Consider the following 21,920-nt stretch of genomic DNA (forward strand, 5'->3'; position numbering starts at 1 on the left):
CCCAACTTGGGAGATTTCCATCATCATTGAATGAATTTCATAATACGAGGGAGAGAGAGGAGGGTGGGAGGGGGAAGCATTGAGTGGGCCCCTTCCCAAAGATCATATAACAGGAGGCTGACATCGAGAGGCAAAGTGAGGATAAAACGTGCATTCAACCCACCAATCAGAGCGCGCAGAAATCTCCTCGATCCGTCCCTTCCCAAATCGTCGCCTCCTCCAGTCCTCTCCCCTCCACGATCCGATTGAATTTGATTACACGAGCCGGCCCCCTCCCTTTTCGGCCACGAGTCAATCGCCCCTTCGCCCCCAAAAACGACCTCACGTTTGACACCTTTCGCATTCCCACCACAAGCCAACCCCCACCGGAAAAGATCCTCCCCTCCCTTTCGGGCTCTTTTCCCCTTCCCATCTCGCCGGCCGGCGGAACCCAGAACCGCCGTCCCCCCCTTCTTCTCCGATCGCCTCGTTGACCTCCATTGCCGTTCCTCCGCGTCGTGAATTGGAAAAGGGGATCCGACGGGCGTGATGGCGGTCTCGAGCGGCTTCACCGGGGCGAAGTTGGAGAATTGGCTCCTCCTGTGCAATGGGTCGCCGTCGCCGGCGCCATCGCAGTCGCCGTCGAGGGCGTCCTTGTCCTGGCCGTCCCCAATTGGGTTTCCCAGGAGGCGATTCCTCGCGCAGAGGGGCGTGAGCGTTGGGGTTGGGTTCAATCGGGTCGCGAGATGCGAAGTCGCCGCGTCGGACGCCGTCTCCGGATCGCCCGACGTCGATACTTCCAGCATCTCCGCTCTCGAGCAGCTCAAGACCTCTGCCGCCGATAGTGAGCCCTCTTCCTTGTTGTGTTTGAGCTTCAAAGTGGATTTCTTGCGTGTGCTCTGAACCTGGGATTTTGGTTATGTTGTTCAATCTCATGAAAGTGCGTGTTATTGGAAGCATTTTCCATTTGTCTTTAGGATTGGTGTGGTGAGGGGTTAGGTGGTTTTATTATGTTCAAGAATTTGTGAACTTGTTAGTATTTTCTGAAATTATGGAGCTTCATTTCATGGTGAATGTCGTCTTTAAGCTCAAAGAGGTAAATTCGTAGTAGCGTAAGGGAGAGAGTGTATGTCTGGACCATTTTCTACTTTTGGTTTTAGATAGAAATGCATACAAGATCAAGCAAGAGGTTTAGAGTTAGGTGGTAGTGTAGGATTGCTGACTGAAGATGTTTCGATGTCCAAATTGGGTTAAAACCGTAATGATTCGATTGAACTTGAGAATCTAGTCTGGGGTTTGAGCAATTCGGATTTTATTCTGTTCCTATGGTGATGTACCCCTTTCTTCACCTTTGAGGTGGAACTAATTATTTCCCTCTCTTCTTAGATGTGTTGAGCTTTAAACAGTCCTGCATGTTCATAGAGAGTGGCTTTCTTCCTTTTATTTGTGGGCCGCAAATGTGTTTACCTACTTTCTCTTCCTGTTGCATAAATTCAGTCCTTCCCTGTTTATGACCACCAATCACTGTCTGGTGATTGGTAAAGACTTTTTGTGTGTGGTCTTCTAGATATGAGGGTTGACTAACCAGATATCTGCTTATGTTTAGCTTTTCAAGCAATGATGCAAATAGAAAACACAGAAGCGAAAGTATATATTGTGACATCAGATTCCTATGTTGAGATCACTAAATTTATCTCAATTGTTTTGGTCAGGGTATACAAAAGAAAGGAGCAGCATTGTGGTTATTGGGCTTAGCGTGCACACAACTCCTGTGGAGATGCGTGAGAAACTTGCCATTCCTGAGGCAGAATGGCCTCGAGCCATTGGAGAACTCTGTAGTTTGAATCATATAGAAGAAGCAGCTGTCCTTAGCACCTGCAACAGAATGGAGATATATGTTGTCGCTTTGTCTCAGCATCGTGGGGTTAAGGAAGTGACTGAATGGATGTCTAAGGTGATTTACTTTTGCCCTTGTCATGACTATAATTGTTGGATTCTTGCAACAATTAATTTCCAACAATTAATTGACACTTGTTTTATGGATGAAAAGCACAAGTTTCCTTTGAGTTCTTGTTAAACCGGGATTCTTCCTTTCTGTTCTCTTCTTCTCTGGCGAACGGAATCCTTTAGCAGTTGTTATCATATGATATCCTGCCGTTAGTTCCTTGCAGAAATTAAAGCAACCAAGTTATCCCAGGTCATAGACCTTTAAATTTATTTAACTCGACTTTCCTTTGAATTCTTTTTAGTGAAGGACTCTTCCTTTCTATTCTTCTCTGGTGACCAGAATCCTTTAGCAGTTGTTTTTCTATAATATCCTGCTGTTAGTTCCTTGCAGAAATAAAAGTACTGACCTATCCAGCTCATAACCCTTTAAGCTTGTTAAACAGTTTGTAAAGAATTTAAACTAATGATTTCTGAAGCATCATGGGTAAGTATGGAAGATAACATGTGTCATTTGTGTCCTCAGCATTTTGCTTGGGGGTCTTGTCTTTACAAGGTTGATGCTGCCTTGTTAATTAACAGTTTGCTGTTATGAGTTTTGTCTAGCTGATTACCTGTTCTAATTTGTGTGACCTTATGGAAAGAATTAGCACAAAATGCAGTCAAGTTCTTATCACTACTTTTCTTCTTGACAGACGAGTGGGATCCCTGTTTCAGAGCTTTGTCAACACCGGTTTTTGTTGCACAATGGGGATGCTACACAGCATCTTTTTGAAGTCTCAGCAGGTCTTGATTCTCTTGTCCTAGGAGAAGGTCAAATTCTTGCTCAGGTTAAACAGGTTGTAAAAGTTGGCCAAGGAGTTGTTGGATTTGGGAGAAACATTAGCGGGCTTTTCAAGCACGCCATCACTGTGGGAAAGCGGGTCAGAACGGAGACGAACATTGCTTCTGGAGCTGTTTCCGTAAGCTCTGCTGCTGTTGAGCTGGCTTTGATGAAGATCCCGGAATCCTGCCACGGTACAGCCAGAATGGTAGTAATTGGAGCAGGCAAGATGGGTAAACTCGTGATCAAGCACTTGGTGGCGAAAGGATGTACAAAGATGGTGATAGTGAACAGAAGTGAGGAGAAAGTTGCTGCAATTCGTGAAGAGATGAAGGGTGTTGATATTATCTACATGCCCCTCACAGAAATGCTCAAATGCACAGGCGAAGCTGACGTGATATTCACGAGCACAGCATCAGAGACACCTTTGTTCTTGAAAGAGCATGTGGAGACTCTTCCTCCTGTGAGTTCAGAAGTTGGGGGCCTGAGGCTCTTCGTTGATATATCTGTTCCCAGGAATGTGGGTTCTTGCGTTGCTGATGTTAGCACTGCACGAGTGTACAATGTTGATGACCTTAAGGAGGTCGTGGCGGCCAACAAGGAGGATCGCCTCCGGAAAGCCATGGAAGCTCAGGCAATAATCTCCGAGGAGTCTAAACAATTCGAGGCTTGGCGGGATTCATTAGAGACTGTTCCTACTATTAAGAAGCTGAGGGCTTATGCAGAAAGAATCAGAGTCGCGGAGCTAGAGAAGTGCCTGTCAAAGATGGGCGATGACCTACCGAAGAAAACTAGGCGAGCAGTGGATGATCTCAGCCGAGGAATAGTCAACAAGCTGCTCCATGGACCAATGCAACACTTGAGATGCGACGGAACTGATGGGCGTACTCTGAACGAGACCCTTGAGAACATGCACGCTCTTAACAGAATGTTCAGCCTCGAGACAGAGATCTCTTTTTGGAACAGAAAATCAGAGCGAAAGTCGAACAAATCCAGAAATGAGCTCCATTACTGAATTCTTCTCACATAACTTCTCTCTTACTGCCTCGGAAATTGGAATAAGAGGATTACGTTCCTCACCTTGTCAAAGTTTTCGCTCTTCACTTCAAAGGTAGATGACGATTGCAGAATACCGAGGGGGCGTCAAACGGCAAATGACCCTCGTGTATGTGGGTTTGCTCTTACTGCTGTGTACGTTCGTTCGGCTTTGTAGGATAAGACGTGAGGGATTTTTGGCGCGGGCTTGGTATGGATATCGAGTTATCATTCGTGGAGCTGGATTGTATGTTATACTGCTACTGTTGTAATTAACCAGTTGATTTTTTTCAATAATTGATGTGCTGTAGATTGGCAGTCATCATCTCATCATTATAACCCCGGTAGGCAGACGGTATATCGGACCGCCGGTGCAAGTCAAAATCTCAAAAGCCTGGAAAAAGACCAAACGGTGAAATGAACCTTCGCGTGGAGTAAGACAAAAGCACACCCAAGCACACTAGAACACACAAATCTTCTGCAAAGATACTGACAGAGCAAAAGATCAGAGGCAAGTTAACCTTTTAAGGGAAACACCAATCATAATGCAATGAATACACATGAGAATTCGTAGCCGAACCCGCGTAATAATGATGCTAATATGTTAAGAGTAGATAATAGCTATAGGTAATGAATGCAAGACGAGAAAGATGAGGCACCCAAATAAAAAGGGAAAAAGAAAATTCCATTGCACTAACAATTCATTTACACGTCGTCCCTTAATTCACACAATTCAAAATGGAACCCTGGCCGTCAATGTCAAACCTCCTCCTAACGAGCAACAAGTGTCAATGTTTTAACCCAGACATTTCACAAAACCGCAAGACATGTTTACCAGCTAATACAATACACTACGCCCCCAATTTTTCGAGAAGTTACTGCACGCGCCCGTTTTGGTTTTAGACCGGTGCACAACATCTGTCGCTTCGTGTGGGATCAACATGATCCAACGGATCAGGCGTATGTGGCCTATACGGTCCGGATGTGGCTAGCTAATGATTTTTCCTATTTTTGGTGTCAAACTATTTTCTCTTCCAAAATGTACTTTTGACTGTCGAGCAGAAAATCAGGATTCAGAATCTGGCGTTTTCAAGGCCATGCAAGTCGCTTACTCGACCCAGCGACTTCTTCCCAATCGCCGCGCCAACCGACTTCGCCGACGGCGTGAGCGGCTCCCCACTCGCGTCGACCGTCGCCGTCGCCGTCGCCGTCTCCGCCCTCTCGCTCCCTCTCCCCGTTGCATCATCTGCCGCATCTCCAGGGCTTGCTGCCTGCTCCAGTACAGCTCCGCCAGTTCGGCCTCCAGCTCCCTCACGAACTCCTGCGCCGGCTCCGAGCCCGACTGCATCAGCAGGGCCCGAGCCGACGCCAGCATGTGATAGGCGCTCGTGTAGTCGCCGTACTCCGTCAATCTCCTCGACTCCGCGACGGCCCTCGTCGTGACGAAGAGGCTCCTGAGCTGCTCCACCCTCGGGTCCGATGACCGGACGGCGTGGAGCCGTGGAACCACGAGCGCCCGCTCCGACCCGATGACGGCCTCGTGCGTCGCCGGGTCCCTGTAGCCGCATCGCACCGTCATCACGTGGTGGGACCCGACGGTCGAAGTCGGCACCCGCAGCTCCACGAGCAGCTCCCTCTCCTCCTCGGCGTACAGGTCGCCGAGCCGGACCGACCCCCCCGAGCCGAGCAAGGCGGGCCGCCCGTTGCCGCACGAGTAGACGGCGGCGACCTCCGCCGCGTCGGATCCGGACGCGAACCCGAGCTTGATCGTCAGATCCTGCACCACCACGCTCAGCAAGCCGCCGACGCACTTCGCGAAGGCATCCTCCGATGGCTCGCGACCGAAGCCGCGGCCGCCGCTCTTGCTGAACCCGGAGGCGTGGACCGGTATCTCGACGTGGGCGAAGCGCGTGGACGGCACGTGGCTCGACGCCTGCCTTTGATTCTCGCCGCTGTAAGGGACCGTTTCGTCCTGGCCATCGGATAATAAGATGATGCTGGCTACGGGGTTTTCTCTCGCCGGTCCTCGAGCACCTTCGCGGCCTTCCTCAAGGCGTCCCCCGCGCTCTTCCCTGGCCGCACGTGAGACGGTCGACGACCCGCCGAGCCGCGCGCTGGCCCTGAGCCGTCATCCTCCTCAGAGGCAGCAGCCGCCGGGGAGCCGCCGAGAAGGCTACCAGAGACAGACGGTCGGCCGAGCTGAGCGAGCCGATGACCAGGCGCATGGCGCGCTTCAGCATCTGCAGCTTGGCGCCGGTCATGCTGCCGCTGGTGTCGAGCACCGCGACGAGGTCAATCGGCGCGCGGCGCGCTGGGTCGAGGCCGCTCCGCGTGGCGGCCGCGGGGGGCGGCGCCTTGATCCGCAAGGCGACGACGTAGGTGGCGCAGCTCTTGGACAGGGAGACGACGGCGGACTGAGGCAAGATCTTCACGTCGACGTGCGTCGAGTCTTTGGAATTCGTCATTTGCGAAACGTCGGCGCACGACGGAGTCGGGTTGACGAAGAACCCCTGAAACTCTTCAACCTCCTCCTCTTGCTCTTCTCCTTCTTCTCCTTCTCCCTCGTCGATCGGAACGAATCTCGCCCCGTACTTGGGGGACAGCAGGGACTCGTCATCGTCGTAGCATCTCGAGTAGGCCAACTTAGGCGAAACCGGTTCTGGCAATTTTGGCGTGGTAGGTCTCGCGGCTCTGGGTGAAGCAAAAGATTCGATCATCTTCTTGTCCTCGAGCTTGACTGATTCGGCCCGTGGCGATGGCTGTGGTGGGTCTAAGTGTGGCTGAGAATCTCCGCGGTGGAGGTCCTTGTGGATGGAGAGCAAGGGGACGTCGGTCCAGGAGGCGTTGCAGATGGGGCAGACCAACGCCCCGTGCTTCCGGACGTGGGCGGCGATGCAGGCGAAGTGGAAGGCGTGGCTACACTCCGCTGTGTATATCGCCGCGCCGCGGCCTGTCTTGACACTGCCGAAGCACACCCCGCACGTGGTCTGGAACACAACAAGCACGACGTCAGAAGACTGATTAATTAACGAAAACGATTTACAAAAATGATGCGACGTGTTCTAATTACGCGGTCCAAGAGGGGTTCCTACTCTGAACTTGAAGCTGTTCTTGAAGAAAGACAACTTGAGCGGAGACCGCGGAGACGAAGAGTTGGAGCCAGGCAGCGATTTGGGCGTCATCTTCGTCGACTTGGGAGTGGAGGTCTTGCACTCGAGCCTCGGGGTCTCGCTGTGGCTCACGCTCGCTGTGCCGGCAGCCGGAGACGATCCTGGAGCCGTTCGGCATCGGAGCAGGCTCGGGGTTGAAGAAGAGGGAGGCGGAGGTTCGCGGTGAGCCTGCACTCGCGGCGTGGTGGGGTTGCTCCCGCCGGACAAGAACCCTAGCTTGGCGGCGGCGCATTTACGAGGGCTGGGGCCTGGGCTGATACTCTTCCGCTGGTGCTGCTTCTCGAGAGCCTTGGATTCTCGGTCTCGAGGGATGGTCGTGCAGAATGCTCTTCTCCAACCAGTGCCCATCTTCTGCGCAGTCGAGAGAGAGAGAGAGAGAGAGAGGCAGAGATAAGGAAGACGAAGAAGAGGAAGGAGAGAGGAAGGAGAGATCTCTTTTCTTCCTCTTTTGTTTAGGTACTTTATTGAGGGTGGAGACAAAAAGTGCAAGATCCGATTTTGGGAGAAAGAGAGAAGGAAAAGGGGCATCATATGGGATCGAACGATGCGAGCTGAGGATTATATAGAGACAAATTTAATATGGGCTGGTGCACAATCAAATCCATATATCAATTTTTGGCCACTACTTTCTCTAGTCCCTCTCTCTCTCTCTCTATCTCAATGCACGCACTGTTTGTATTTTGCATTTTGTATTGATAAACCCAAAAAGATCTCTGCATAAGAAGCAGAGGCCGGAAATCTACTCCCCACCACTTCTAGTCTCTACAGTTCCTTCAGCAGCCTCGCCTCTTCTCGTGAATGGCAGTGCAGCAGTAGCAGAGGGAGAGGAGGGAGTTTTATCCTTTGGGATTTCGACGCTTTATTATATTCATCGAAAGGTGTGCTCTGCAGGGATTCGTTTTCTCAAAGCAAATCTCAAACTACAGTACCGATTCACAAAAACGATGTGACGAACTGAGAGTATAGTTAAATATTTCGAGAGAGATGCGCATCGAGCGAAATGCGACTTCAATCGAGCTTGTTTGCTTGCATCAGCGCTAACGTGCTTTGGCTTTTTCTCTCTCTCTTTATGACTTTTTCTAAGTTGACAGGCATGTGTTGCGGGTTCGCACGTTGACGTAAGCCGTCAAAGATGGTGCGTGGGAGCGTGGGCGCTGGCCACCGACATTAAGATGAGTGCTCAGGTTCTGTCCGTGGGGAGCACTCGGTCGCCCTCGCGTCCTCAAAGCCCACTAGTCGCCTGCGATCTACGTGGGACACGTGAACTGAACGGCTGCAATGCATCTCCTCCGGCGGACTTAGAATCCGAATTAGAAATATTCTTCTATCCATGCTCCTTGTGACCAATGTTATCGCCTCAATAGACAAATACGCGTTTAGACTCGAGTCTAGTGGATCGAATTATTCACATTAGTTGATTTTGTGGGACCCATTGTGTTAGTGGCTATGGTTCACTTGATTTGCTGGACCATTGTCTGGGTAAAAGATTTCCTTTCGAAGATACTTCTACTTATGAATAGTAACCATACATTTTGCGCATTATTTCTCTCGTTAGGTATCCCCGGAGTATGGCTTCCCTCCTATTAAAATAGAAAAATCAACTTACCTTAAAAAGAGGGGCTTCAACGGTGTAACTTTATTATAAACGGATTCAAAAGTTGACTCCCATATCATAGTACTTCATACCGTGTGGCATTTATTTTCCACATTGCTTTTATACACGATTCGCCCCGTTCTAAGTGGCAAATCTGTGAAAAGGATTCCTCAAATCATATTCAAATAATGACCCTTTTTTAGATAAGTTTTATATTCAATCAATTCCTAGTATTTATTCATCCAATTTAGGATTTGGGATATCACAAACCTCCCCCTTCTTCAAGCTTATAGCACTGGCTACTTGCATGTGTCCTCATACATTGCTTCAATGGTACTCCTGCTATATAGGCATGAGCATGGTTCCGGAATAAAACCTGAAACCCGAGAACCATATCAATAGGAACTTGTAAGTTTCAGGTTCCAAGATATGCGGGATTAATTTTCATATTTCAAAAAATAAGGAACTTGTCTTAATGGTAAGGATCCAAGTTCTTAGTTAAATGAACCCGTAACATGTAAGCCGTAACTTAGAACTTTGAATAAGTTTTAATATTTTTCTTGATTCATGTATTCGTACAATCTTGCGATATCTTATATTGTTTTGATGATGAGTGTATAATCTTGAAGTACTAGTTTGACCTTTCATTTTATGACTCAAACTTTTACTTTATTAATGTTCATATATTTTCGCGTGTCTTTATGACCAGTAAATTATAGTAGCAAGTGGTAGTCATTAAGGATTTTAATTTACCTTAATCGTTTAATTAATAATACGAAGTTCCATATAGAACTTGGAATCGCTCACCCCTACCGCTATTGATTCTTGTCTCCTTGATGTCCTCAAAGTTGATCAATGAGTTGCACGTCATCCATCTCTCGTACTCTAGTCATCACTCTCATCACTCATTAGATCGATGTGCAATCTAGTATATCCCCTAACATGATATCTATCGGAGGAGGTTATATTTTCATACTATTTATGGCAATCTAACTTGATTTGTGTGGTCTAAGCATTAATGGTTAATGATCATATGGAAGTGGGGTAAATGACACAAATTGTCCATAAATTATGGCTCAATGTGCAATACCATCAATGTAATTTAAATTTATTTGATATATGCCATAAACTTTAATCTAATGTGCAATATCATCCTTGAATTTTTAATTTATTCAATATGATTCTTGAATTTTTTATGCATGTTTAATTTAATTCATAAATTATATGAAAATGTTCAAGATAAATTAAAAATTCAAGGACAATAATATTTACTGAGGTAAAGTTTAGGAACCGCATTAAATAAATTTAAAATTCATGAATTATATTAGATCATTCGTGTAATTATTTTTTAGGATCAAGTCTCAGCTTAATAATTAAGCCATTGTCATTTTTTATCCTATTTAAGAAAAAGGTGTGGCACCTAATTAGCCAGATCTTGGTAACAACTTTTTTGAAGGGGTGAAATGCAGTGGTTTCCCTCCTCGGAAGGGGACAAGCACAGTCACATTATGACTCCCTCTTTAGGGTTTTCTTGCTGGGATGGCCGCATAATTCTCCCTCCCCAAACAGAAAGGACCACAAAAGAAGAGAATGCGAAGCCAAACGATAAAACAAAAAAGTCACATCATGATGCATGCCCGTGTAGTGCGCCTTGTGCAGCGTAGGGTCCTCGCTCCCAGTCTGAGGACTTCCTTCCATGCGAATCCGACCGAGGAAGAGGAAGGAAAGCTACTGCAGTCGTTGCCCTTGGTATGGAGGACGGTCGCGGGTGTGGTCATACGTTGTGGAAATTAACGTGACAAATGTCACAGGACAGCGAGAGAGGGACATTCATTCATTCATTAAACAGTTCTCGCAATGAAAGCAAAACATTAAGGACCCTGACACGGCCAGGACCGTGCATGACCAGTTCAATCTAGTTTCCTAATGCAGGCGTAGTTCCTAGGGTTTCTGGGTCCTTGCCGCTTCTCGATTCTCTTATCATGTCCAAATCATGCCGCAGTCGCATTTACCACAGCCAGTCCCATCATCACCTCCTTCGCGAAATACTCGAAAAAGTTTTAAATCGTTTTTCATCAACGCGGTAGTAGAAAAACCATAAAATAGAATTTGACCGAGCAAAGCTAGGGCGGGGCGACGGGGTTGCGCCGGAGTGGAGGGTCCCTTCCCGATAAAGAGAGCATCGCAGCGTGGGGCGGTTTCCACGACGTTGATAGCAGGAAGAAAGGCCATCAGGCCCCTGGGAACGCGACCTATAAATTGGCATCGAAAACAGTCAATAATTCCGACACGCACGTGGGCCCCCTCGAAGACTTTAACCCCCTACGACGACGACGACGATTCCTAGGGGGACCTAATTGTCCGAATTGTCAACTCCCTCATGGGAATTATAAAACCCGATTATGGTCCCGAAATCGCAACCTAATCACCCCTTTTCCGCTCGAGTTAGGCAGGGGAAGAAGGCCGAGGGATAATGGCTTTTGGGTTAACTTTAGTTGTTGGGGTTTAAAGCACTAATCGATTTCATTATCCCTTGCGAAAGACGAAACTTCATTTGGATTTTGGTCTTTGGAGGGTAGGCTTACTGAACTGTCGCCCGAGCTCTTTTACTAAAGGGGACGGATTTCTTAGTTCTACCCCTTAAAGGGGTTGATAATCTTTAAGATTGCGTAACGTGGCTGGGTTATGATACAAAGAACCAAAATAAAGAACACTCCGTGATCAACAAGCAAAACCAAGATCGATTTTCAAAGTTTGATTATAAACCAACGTTGTTTATAAGCTGGATATTAACAATATCAACTTATTGTCTATTACATCGCTTTATAAATCATTAGTAATATTTTTGGTGTCGTGTTCACAAACGAAAGTGATAATTTACAGCTCTTGGTCAAAAGATGCTACTATACTTTTTTCCGGTGCTTGACAAGCACTTCATAACTACGACAACTCTTCAAAATTGCAGCAATTACCGTCAATGATATTACTTGTCCCATGTTGGTAGGCATGTGTTGTTTTTGCACTTTGACATAAGCTGTCAAAGCTAGAGCTCATCTTGTGGGCAATGGCCACCGACCTGTAAAATGAGCACTCAAGTACCTGCCCATGGGAAGCGCGTACACCGAACTCATTGCATGACAACCCTTGATCTTACAGGATCTATATGCGAGGTCTACATGGATCCACAGGATAAATTTATCGGTCTAGTGGACCTAGGTCCAAGAGACAAATGAAATGTCTTGCTGCCTGTCGCCAAGGTTATTACATTAATGGGGCTTAGATTGCATATCCGCATCTGTGTTCGAGTTTCGAATTCAAGAGATTGAGTTAAAATACCCATTATTTCTCCTATCAGTAGATTGCCCCCAAAGCATGGGTTCACTAATCCTGCTAAAATAGAAAAATCAACTTGACTTAAAAACATGAGCTCGCACTGCGTAGCACTTTGTTATTAATGGATGCAAAAGTCGGCTTCCACAGCACCAGACTCCTCAGTGTTACGTATGTCATTTCTTAGAATACTGGGTTATTGTCTATTACCTCAGTTTATAAATCATAATTTATTGAATTTTATTTCTTTAATAGGTGTATTTCATGTCCACGAACAAAGACTACGAAAGAGACTACTTGGTACAATTTTCACACAACTACAGCAAAAAGACGGTACAGACCATTTCACAACATGTCATGTATGCTTTGTGGAGCTGTTGCCTACGCATCGTTTTGGAGGGAAACGTATTTCCTGGACCCTCATAAATTCATGCTCAGAATTCATCCAATCGCTGCAATCGATGAGGAAAATTGCAGGAACCAAAGCGTCGCATTATTGCACGCGTTAAGTGTGCAAGAAGTTTGACCAAAGAAAAAAAAAAAGACGAAAGTATGCAAGAAGGTTTGAAAATGGAAGGAACCTGGAGAAGCAAAGTACCACTACCCACCGAGAACCTAATATCTTCAAAACGAAGCGGTACATGCACGCACATGACTCACGCACATGCGAAGGAATCGGCGTTTAAAGTAAATGCATCGCAGCGAGGAGCGAAAGTACATCATTTAGAGTACCAAGGGAATCAGTTGCTTCAGTGGATGGATCTTCTTTCCCATGTGAAGTGCCACTGCGTGCTTGTAACCCTAAAATAAAGGATTTAACCCCCCATAAGAGAAGACTTGAAAAAATGGAAGGGGGAAAAGAATGCTAATTCGATTTTGCAACGTCTTTCTTTGTTCCTTCTAAGCTCTCGTGGTTGTTCGTGGTTCACAATAAGATCGAGTGAAAATGGTTTAAACTACTAAACCACATTTGATCAAGTGGTTTTTGATGTTTTGGTTCGATTTGAAAGTACTTTTTCAAAAAGAAAACATTCTTAAATCATACATAATCTTTTTTTTTTTATCTCGTAGATAATTTCGAAAATTTCAATTATTCATGCATGATAGAGGAAGAAGATACACCCTTGACATGGCTAGCTAGCATCCTAGATCCATGGCATTATGGTCTGAAGAACTTTATAGGCTTAGGTGTTGAAAATGAACCAATACTTGTACCTAGAAATTTCCATTTATTGCTTTGTTTAAAAGAATCTAATCATATCGTTATCATGTGAACCGATAAGTTTCAAAATAACATATGATACCCTCTATTCTAAAAACTTCATGAAAGGTTGTAGATAAGTGATCCATAAGCTATAGATCCATCCCTAAAGTGTAGGCCATTGATTGGATCAAACATTTGAAATCAGACAAGGGCATGAGGACTGTTTCTTTCCCCTAATCCTGAGCTTCTGCTAGTAGCTAGGGCAAGTTCCCCTCACATTTAATTAAATTCAATGGATTTTCCCATTACATATGCTCCTCGGCCAGTACTTGGGTTTCTTTGTCTATACTAGCAAATACACACACATGTGCCAAAACAGAGATTGCACAGAGATAGTCAACGATGTTCTTTTATTTATGATTTTTTCGATTTTATGATGATACAATTAATTACAGGTTTCCTCAATAATAAGTATAGGTTATTAAGGAACTTTTTAGGCAAGTATTTATGCTCGAAAACAGCCTTTAATTTTACTTTATGTATATAATAGAGGATATTTAATTGGCACGATCTTGTTAAGCCACATAAATGTTTTTCAATTTGTTTAGCTTCATGAAAGAAAGAGGAAATCGACGTTGAGAGAGAGGCTTAGGAGCCATCAGAGCCCAACACAGGTCTAGATGACAGTTCAAACGCGAAATCAGATTTATTTCATACTGTTTAACTTGATTTAATTCGCATCAACTGGAATTTGGGATTAGGGTTTGGGAACAGATAATCAAGATCCGCTTCCCATTTTCTGCAAAACTCATAAAATATTAAAACGGTCCTTTCCACTTCCCGGACAACAAATTTCTTCCTCTCCCTTCGAAAAATTGAGACGATTGGGAGCTCGAAATAAGTACTAATCAGCGACTTCTGTTCAGTCTCTTTATCATTTAATATTCGCACCATGATCAGACACCTCGAGTCCAGGCTAGGGGAGCTCCAAATATTCTTATTTAATCTAATAACTCATCATTAAAGAAATAATAGTGCAATCATCTGCCGACGATTCTGATGATTCGGTAGGCCTTAATCAAACCACTTAAACAAATGACGATTGCCCACCCCAATCATGTTGGCTGAGTCACTATGATTGCAACCCGGATTAAAAAATAAAAGCCCTAATAACCTCCACATCCGAAGCTCCACAATCTAATACAATACTGGTCAAAAGGGTCTGATGAAAATGTGTGCGCAAGTGGCGAACTGTCGAAAAGAGATTTCCGAGCAGACGGCCTACGCGACATTATTCTAATGGGTCACCAGCAGTTGGTGGTTGTGGTCACATGGATGATGGGCTAATCAATGTTTATAGGTTCAAATCCGATGGAGCATGGAATTAAATAAAAAAAGAAGGGCAGCTTATGGGGAAATAAAATAGGAGCTTGTCCTTTCTGGTTTAGTCCGTTTGTTTTTTCGATTTGGAGATGGTGTTGTGCATTATTAGGGCACATGTAATGGGGACTTGGAGAGCTTGCTTGGATCTCTGACAATGTTGTCATGTTTAGCTTAAGGACAAGATTAGCATGAGGAATGAAATAGATAGTGGGAAGAGATGACCTATGGAATAACGAATCATACGATTCTTTGCTCGGATTAATTAGAGATTAATGGGGTCGTAATCTTATTTATTTATTTATTTGTTTTTTTCACCCTTTCCATGTTATGTGAGTCCTTTTCTTTTTAATTTTCTTTATTTTCAGGTAATGTGCACTCTTCGAATGAACATCATCACGGGTCGGGCGGCTCGACGGAGTCTGATACGCCCGCCAATTCAGTGGGCGGACTAGACCAAGCCCGATAATTGGGCTTTTTGACACGTGGCTTTTCTGTTAGTCAAATGTAGGCCCATAAAAGCCCAAAATTTTCGCGTGATGTTACCCACAATGTTTTTCACATGGTTGACGATCTTAAGGAGAAACTTAGAACGCTTCTTTCATTTTCTGTCAATTTTTTTTTTTAATTATCAATGTTTGTTTTCGGCTATTAAAAAAATAACAGATTTTTTTTTCCTAACGTTCTCTTTCTAGAAAAGGATTTTTATAGTGGTAAAAAGAGATATAATGCCAAGTTTATTTTTTAAATTTCTCAGTGCAATTAAAGTTAAAAAATTTATTACTAGTTTATAATGCTGCACAGAGAAAGAGAATTATTCGCACTTGCACATAACGTACGCATGAATGCTAACACCCTTCAACAAAATTTGCCTGTTTCCATTTCGAGTCCTTAGGCCATGTGGTGCGTTGATGCAACTTTTACCGGCCAGAAATCAATTGAAAGTGATTTGACGTATTGAAAGTATCCGATTATATTTTGTACATAGTCGAAGTGACAAAACATAATGGGCAGAAAAGAATTTTTGGGTCATGTCGTGTCATGATGTAACTTTCACCGGCCTGATATCAATTGAAAATGATTGAATATATCCAAAATATCCGTTATTATTTTGTTCATAGTCAAAGTGACATAATGTCATAGGCGAAAGATCGATCATACTTCCCTCTCCCTTGCGCAAGGCAAGTTGTTCCCCAACTAAATCAAGGTTTTGCTCGTCGTGTCGGCTCAAATCTATGTCCAGATTCATAAGTGACGGTTTGATGACATTTGAAAGCTTGAATATCGCGGAAAGGGAAAACACTGTAATCAGGAGAAGAAGAGCTACGCGGAGCAGCAACGAGTGAGGGGATAATGTCAAGTTCATTTTCCAATTATCAATGTTTGTTTTCTGCTATTTAAAAAATAACAGAATTTACTTATCTAATGTTCTCTTTCTAGAAAAGGATTTGTATAGTGGTAAAAAGAGATATAACGTCAAGTTTATTTTCTAATTTCCCAGTACAATTAAAGATAAATTTCATTACAAGTTTATAATGTTGTACAAACAAAGAGAAATTTTCGCGCACGCGTGTAATGGGCGCATGAAAGCTAACGGCCTTCAGCAAAATTTGTCTGTTTGATTTCGAGTCCTTAGGCCATGTTATGTGCTGATGCAACTTTTATCGACCAGAAATCAATTGAAGATTATGATTCGATTCCTTGAAAGTATTCGATATCATTTTGTTCATAGTCAAAGTGACAAAATGAATAGGGCGAAAAAGAATCATTGGGACATATCGTGTAGTGATGTAACTTTCACTAAGTGGATATCAATTAAGAATCATTGGATATCTCCAAAGTATCCGCTATTATTTGGTTCACAAATCGAAGTGACATAATGTCACGGGCAAAAAAACCGATCGTACTTCCCTTTCCATTGCACGACGCGGGTTGTTCGTTGATTAAGTCATGGTTTTGCCGGTCATGTCGGTTCAATTCTACGTCCTGATTCATAACATAAGTGACAGAGCGATGACATTTGAAAGCTTGAAGATCGCGGAAAGGGAAAGCATCGTAATCAAAACAAGAAGAAGAAGGAGGAACATACGGAGTACCGACATGTCACGGGAGACACTTTGTTCGAATGACCGGGGAACTGCCAGAGCGAGACCGACCGTGTCTTGCATATCTCCCTTTTGATGCATACGTCTTTGTTTGAGAGCGAGTCTTGCGCGTTGTTGCTCTGATGCGGTGCATGCCGATAGTTAGAACCTGTCCATGTTGGTCGGGTCGCATGATTTACACGTGAAGGGGTCTTGTCTCGAGGCTCTTCTGGATTCATCTCTGAACTTGGACGATAGACTTCATTCTCGATAGGCTAGTTGTGGAGGAGGAACTTCTTTCCATCCACGACATTTATAATGATAATCATTATCGTAAAGTCTCGTTTGGTTCAATATCTTAAATGGACTTTAGGATTCTAAAATCCTTTGGACAAATACAAATAGTGTTCGGTTCATTTTTTGCTCAACTTTGGAGCATTTCCAAAGGCCTCTAAGGTCCTTTAACCTAAGGTAAGTCCGGAAATCCTCTAGGAAATAGCATTCTCGAAATGCAAGTTTTGGCCTCGGTCACTGGTTATTCATTTTTCATTTTCTTCATATTTTGCACGAAATAGTTGAACAGAGGCTATGATTATCAGCGGAGGGGTCGTGTGACCTTAGGCGACCGTCACCTAGGTCACAACAACTCAGACAATGCTTAAGATTGTGTGACCTCAGGCAAGGTTGGTCAATAGTTCTTTTGACCCATCAGTGGCTGAGCTCCATCGAAATTATTTGAAATTTTGAAAAAAAAAAAGCAAAAGTCCTTTATAAAATATAATTTTTACTGAACATCATTTAAATTAAGGTCTTTTCCCAATATACTTTAAAATTACAATTTACTAAATATTATTTACATTTTTGAAAACCTTTTTAGCCTAAAAGTATTTGTATTTTTCAAAGGGCGTTTTCCCAAAGCCGTATCAAATGGCCCAAGTATCACTCTATTTCAATTCAAGATTGAGTGAACCAGAAGCGATGGGCTTTGCGGATCTGTCCCAGGGGCTTTGCGAATGCCAATTGAATTTTTGTATGGGCCCTTCGAGGACACTGAACGAGAAGTGGAGCCTTTTTTGGCATTCGACGTCTATCAGTAGCTTTAGTTCAAGCTGTTCAGTGCACAGACCAGTTGGGTGGAAAGTTAAGAGTGCTTCTCACAAAGGCCCGTGACCTTTGGCCCAATTTACAAGTTCATCTGTCTCCCACCGTGGAAAAGCGGCTAATAAAGTTGCGGACTAGATAATTAAGATCCAAAAATAAAAGGTTCTTCCACCGATTTGGATAGCTCGATTGCTCAAGTCCTTTGGGATTTACTTTGTCTTGAAACTCCCCATGTGGGCTCTTGTGTTTAAAGGTTTGAGTTCTTTGATTTGAGTGACATACAATCGAATGGCTACTTTATTTTCTATCATCCGTCTAAACATTTTCTCCATTAAAATCTCATAAATCATCCATGTAAATTTGCCGAACCCCATCAAATCCTTGTGGACGAATCCTTTTTGAGTCATGGACGATGATTCTGATTTTGGGTATTTGCTCTCGCATCACCAGCCAATGCAAGATAAGCGCTTCTCCTTGATGGTTGCTAAGACAGATTTCAAGAAGATTTCGATGCTGAATCCGTCTTGGACGAAGAAATTGAGGAAGGGATGATCAGCTTGGTCACAGATATGACGATGAGCCATCGTCCATAGCTAACCATCCGAGCCCTTGTCGCCGGATTTAAAGATGAGCCTCCATCCATGGCCAACCACTAATCCGCCTCTCTAGATTCGTGGAAAGGTTGCTGTTCAGATTTTGAGGAGGCACAATTTCATATCTGGACCAACGGCGTTGCCGGCTTACAAGGAGCTTGACGTCACATCAGGCTTTGCCACTGGAGGCATTGGAGGCATTGACGTTGTGTCCATTAGGGCTGAGCGCGGTTCCCGGGTAACCTGGGAACCGGAACCGAACCGAGGAGGGTCCTCCGGTTCCCGGTTCCAAGGGGGACCGAACCGGTTCCGGTTCCTTTTTCTGGGAATCGGAACCGGTTACTTAGGGCAGAAAAAGCTCAACCTTGGATGTTCTAGTGACTTATATGTGATGTTCTAGTTAAAGTTTGGCTTCGGCCTCTAAATGAAAGTTGTAAAGGACTTCTTGGAGTATAACATACTCAAATTTGGGACAAAAAAAAACAAGTATAAGTGGGTGAAATCGTTATTCTTTGGAAAGATTGGATCTGGAGATTTTGGGACCGACCCTTGATGAATGCATGGACTGTAAGGCAACCTTTTTGTCGAAATTTCACTTCAGTTTCTTAACAAAAGTTGTAAAGGACATCCTGAGGTACAACATATCAAAAATTTAGAGAAAAAAAAACAAGAATAGGTAGGTGAAATCGTGGTCCTTTGGAGATGGTTAGATCTGGAATTACGGTACTACGAACAGGGATTTTAACCATTCATATTTAATTATCTAGGACGAATTTGACTTCAATGTTTTCATAAAGTATCTACCTTATGGTCTTGGCTATCACATAGTCGAATTTCATAATTTTTTAAGGTCATTTGGGTATTTAATCGGAAATTTTTCTAAAACTGTGCAATCTGATGTGTTCGGATCTTGTAAGTTGCAATGTGTGGACTATATCATTTTGTATGAGGTTCTTTTGGAAATGTGTTCTGCATGAAATATCTCTTCATGTCTTCCTACAACATATTTAAATTTCGTAATTTTTGTAGTTCATTTGCCTATTTAACCAAAAATGTTTCAAAACTGTGCAAGTAGAGAATAGGAAAAGTAAATCGATTTTATCTTTTAATCCAGAACGAATTGGACTACGATTTCTTCATGAAACTTGTAACTCTAGGTCTTAAATACAACGTGTCCAAATTTCAGAATTTTCTGAGTTCATTTAAGGGTTTAATCGAAATTGTTTTCAAAACTTGTACCTCTAGACATTCTTGTTCTAGTGGTGTTTTATTTCTACTTTCTAGTTTGCTATTTGTTTTGAAATTTCTAATTATATTCTATTATTGTTGTGCAGTGCGAAATTAATGTATCAAGATAACATGTCAATGGGAAGTTACCGTGTAGTATACGCATACATTATAGTTTTTTTTTGGTAACATGCACATACGTTATATTTTTTTTTTGGTAACGTGTGTGCACGTTATAGGTTTTTTTGACAATGTGTGCATACGTTATATTTTTTTTGGTAATGTGCGCATATGTTATAGTTTTTTTTTGGTAACGCGCGCGTACGTTATAGTTTTTTTGGTAACGTGCGCGTACGTTATAGTTTTTTTGGTAACGTGCGCGTACATTATATTTTTTTTAGGTAACGTGCGCATATGTTATAGTTCAAATATGAAAATAACAAAAAAAAAAAAAAAACCTGTTGGAACCTGGAACCTACCCTAGAACCTATGACCGACCCTAGAACCTATGATAGGGTAGGTTCCAGGTTCTCGGTTCCCACGAGTAGGTTCCAAGTTCCTCATTTTGAGGAACCTATACCCGAGGGTAGGTTCCAGGTTCTCGGTTCCCACGAGTAGGTTCCAAGTTCCTCATTTTGAGGAACCTATACCCGAGGGTAGGTTCCAGGTTCCAGACGGAACCGAACCGGAACCTGGAACCGCTCACCCCTAGTATCCATGGTCTTTGTGGTATGCTTCCTTAAGAAAATATTAAATAGGCTTATCTTGTTACATCAGCAATAGATCATTCTATTCAGCTCTCGTCATGTATTCATATAGGTTTCACCTAATCATTCTTCACTTTCTCTTTTCAATTTTCTCAAGATTTTCAAGGAGCGAAGGTGTTTTTATATTTGAAAGTGTCTCTCTTTTCGCTCTGCAAAGGTATCTCTCTCTTTGCAACCGAACAAGCCTTCGTCATTGCCTCCAAGAGCCCTGCGACAGCTTTGGCTCATCGTTTACATTCGACGAGCTCAAATTTGCTGGGTTTGTCCCCTCTTTCATGATTATATTGTGTCTACTTTGATCAAAATATGTCAGGGGATTCGGTCACATTATCAACTCCATAGGAATAATTCACTGCACTCTGAAGCTTGACATCATTATGGTGAAATAGGAAAACTTCCCCGTCCGTATCCAATCATCAACAATGGGACTATTAACTAGTAAACTATACTAATATACCTAAATTCTAAAGTTCTAAAATATGTAATAAATATAAATGCTAAATATATATATATATATATATATATATATATTGAAATTGAATATATATTATAAGATAGAAAAAAAAAATCTGAATATATAAATAAAAATAGAAGTAAATAAAAACTAATTTGTTGTTATTTTTTTGTTATTCTGAATTTTCTTTTTTTTATATTAGAATTCGAATATTGTCTTAATTTTATCAATTTAAATAGTTTGCTATTCAAGAAAAATAACTTTTATATTATAAATATTAGAAATTCTATTCACCTTTATCCAATCCTCTATGGAATATTTATCCATCTCTCTTATATCGGACTAATCTTGTGCAAGAACTAAACAAGAATATGATGAATTTTATCCTATCATAAATTTTATTCTAACGACCAAACGTAACCTTAAAAATCACATGTATTGCACATGCTAACGGAAAATATAATGGAGGGTCAAGGTTGTAACAAAATGAAAGTTAAAGGAATAATATGTAAATGTTGAGAATTTGGGGGAAAGCGTATTCTAACCCAATATTCAAGACAGTTTTGTGCGATTTCCCCTATAGTTATACTGAATGATCATTTTTTCTCCTATTGTTTGAATGTTTCAATGCCACTCATTTTGGTAATCTCATTATACAAACTTAAAAGTTGGTTATTACAAGGTTGTTATAAATTATTGTGGTTACAATTTTGAATAAGAGAAATTCACTTGCGTCAAGAGAATAGGCTCATGATAACAAAACCAACATTTGCACTCCTTTAGCATGTTTGTTTCTTTTTGTTGTTTGATATTTTAGAGCAGTTGTAAATTTAAATATGACATATAGAAGTACTAAAAATATGCTTATGACTCTAATATGATGTGAATAGTTTCTAACAATTATGATTTAGGAGTAATACTAGGGACATGCCCGCTAGTTCGTATAAAGAGGCGAACACATATAATTTCAATGAGAGACTCTAGAGTTAAGAAAAAGGTTCAGAAGTTACAAATGTATTTTCGACTGATGGCAAATACTTTTTTCGAATAATTTTGGATATTCTAATCTTCTCTTTGACATATGCCTTGAATGCATGCAAACCACCTTGTTCACATAAGGGATAAGGATTTTATTCATGTATAAACCATAATATCGAATGAACTTGACATAATGATTATATTAGAAATTATTACATTGAAACTATTGTTACAAACAAGCGGATTGATTTCATAAT

At 42.7% G+C, this 21,920-nt stretch overlaps 2 protein-coding genes across 2 annotated transcripts; one reads left to right on the forward strand and one right to left on the reverse strand.

Annotated features, from left to right (window-relative positions):
* The first annotated feature begins 243 nt into the window (after nt 1-243).
* Nucleotides 244-4,103, forward strand: LOC104448055 (glutamyl-tRNA reductase 1, chloroplastic). Its single transcript, XM_010061834.3, is given in 4 exon segments — nt 244-823; nt 1,692-1,933; nt 2,619-3,699; nt 3,702-4,103. Coding segments are annotated over 4 exon segments (1,665 nt in total). The 5' UTR covers nt 244-528; the 3' UTR covers nt 3,749-4,103.
* Nucleotides 4,104-4,447: 344 nt separating this feature from the next.
* Nucleotides 4,448-7,532, reverse strand: LOC104448054 (E3 ubiquitin-protein ligase WAV3). The gene is given in 5 exon segments (XM_010061833.3): nt 4,448-5,015; nt 5,018-5,794; nt 5,797-5,850; nt 5,853-6,768; nt 6,874-7,532. Coding segments are annotated over 5 exon segments (2,517 nt in total). The 5' UTR covers nt 7,483-7,532; the 3' UTR covers nt 4,448-4,854.
* Nucleotides 7,533-21,920: the final 14,388 nt, after the last annotated feature.

Source organism: Eucalyptus grandis, chromosome 6 (genome assembly GCF_016545825.1).
Source record: "Eucalyptus grandis isolate ANBG69807.140 chromosome 6, ASM1654582v1, whole genome shotgun sequence".
NCBI classification, from domain to species: domain Eukaryota; kingdom Viridiplantae; phylum Streptophyta; class Magnoliopsida; order Myrtales; family Myrtaceae; genus Eucalyptus; species Eucalyptus grandis.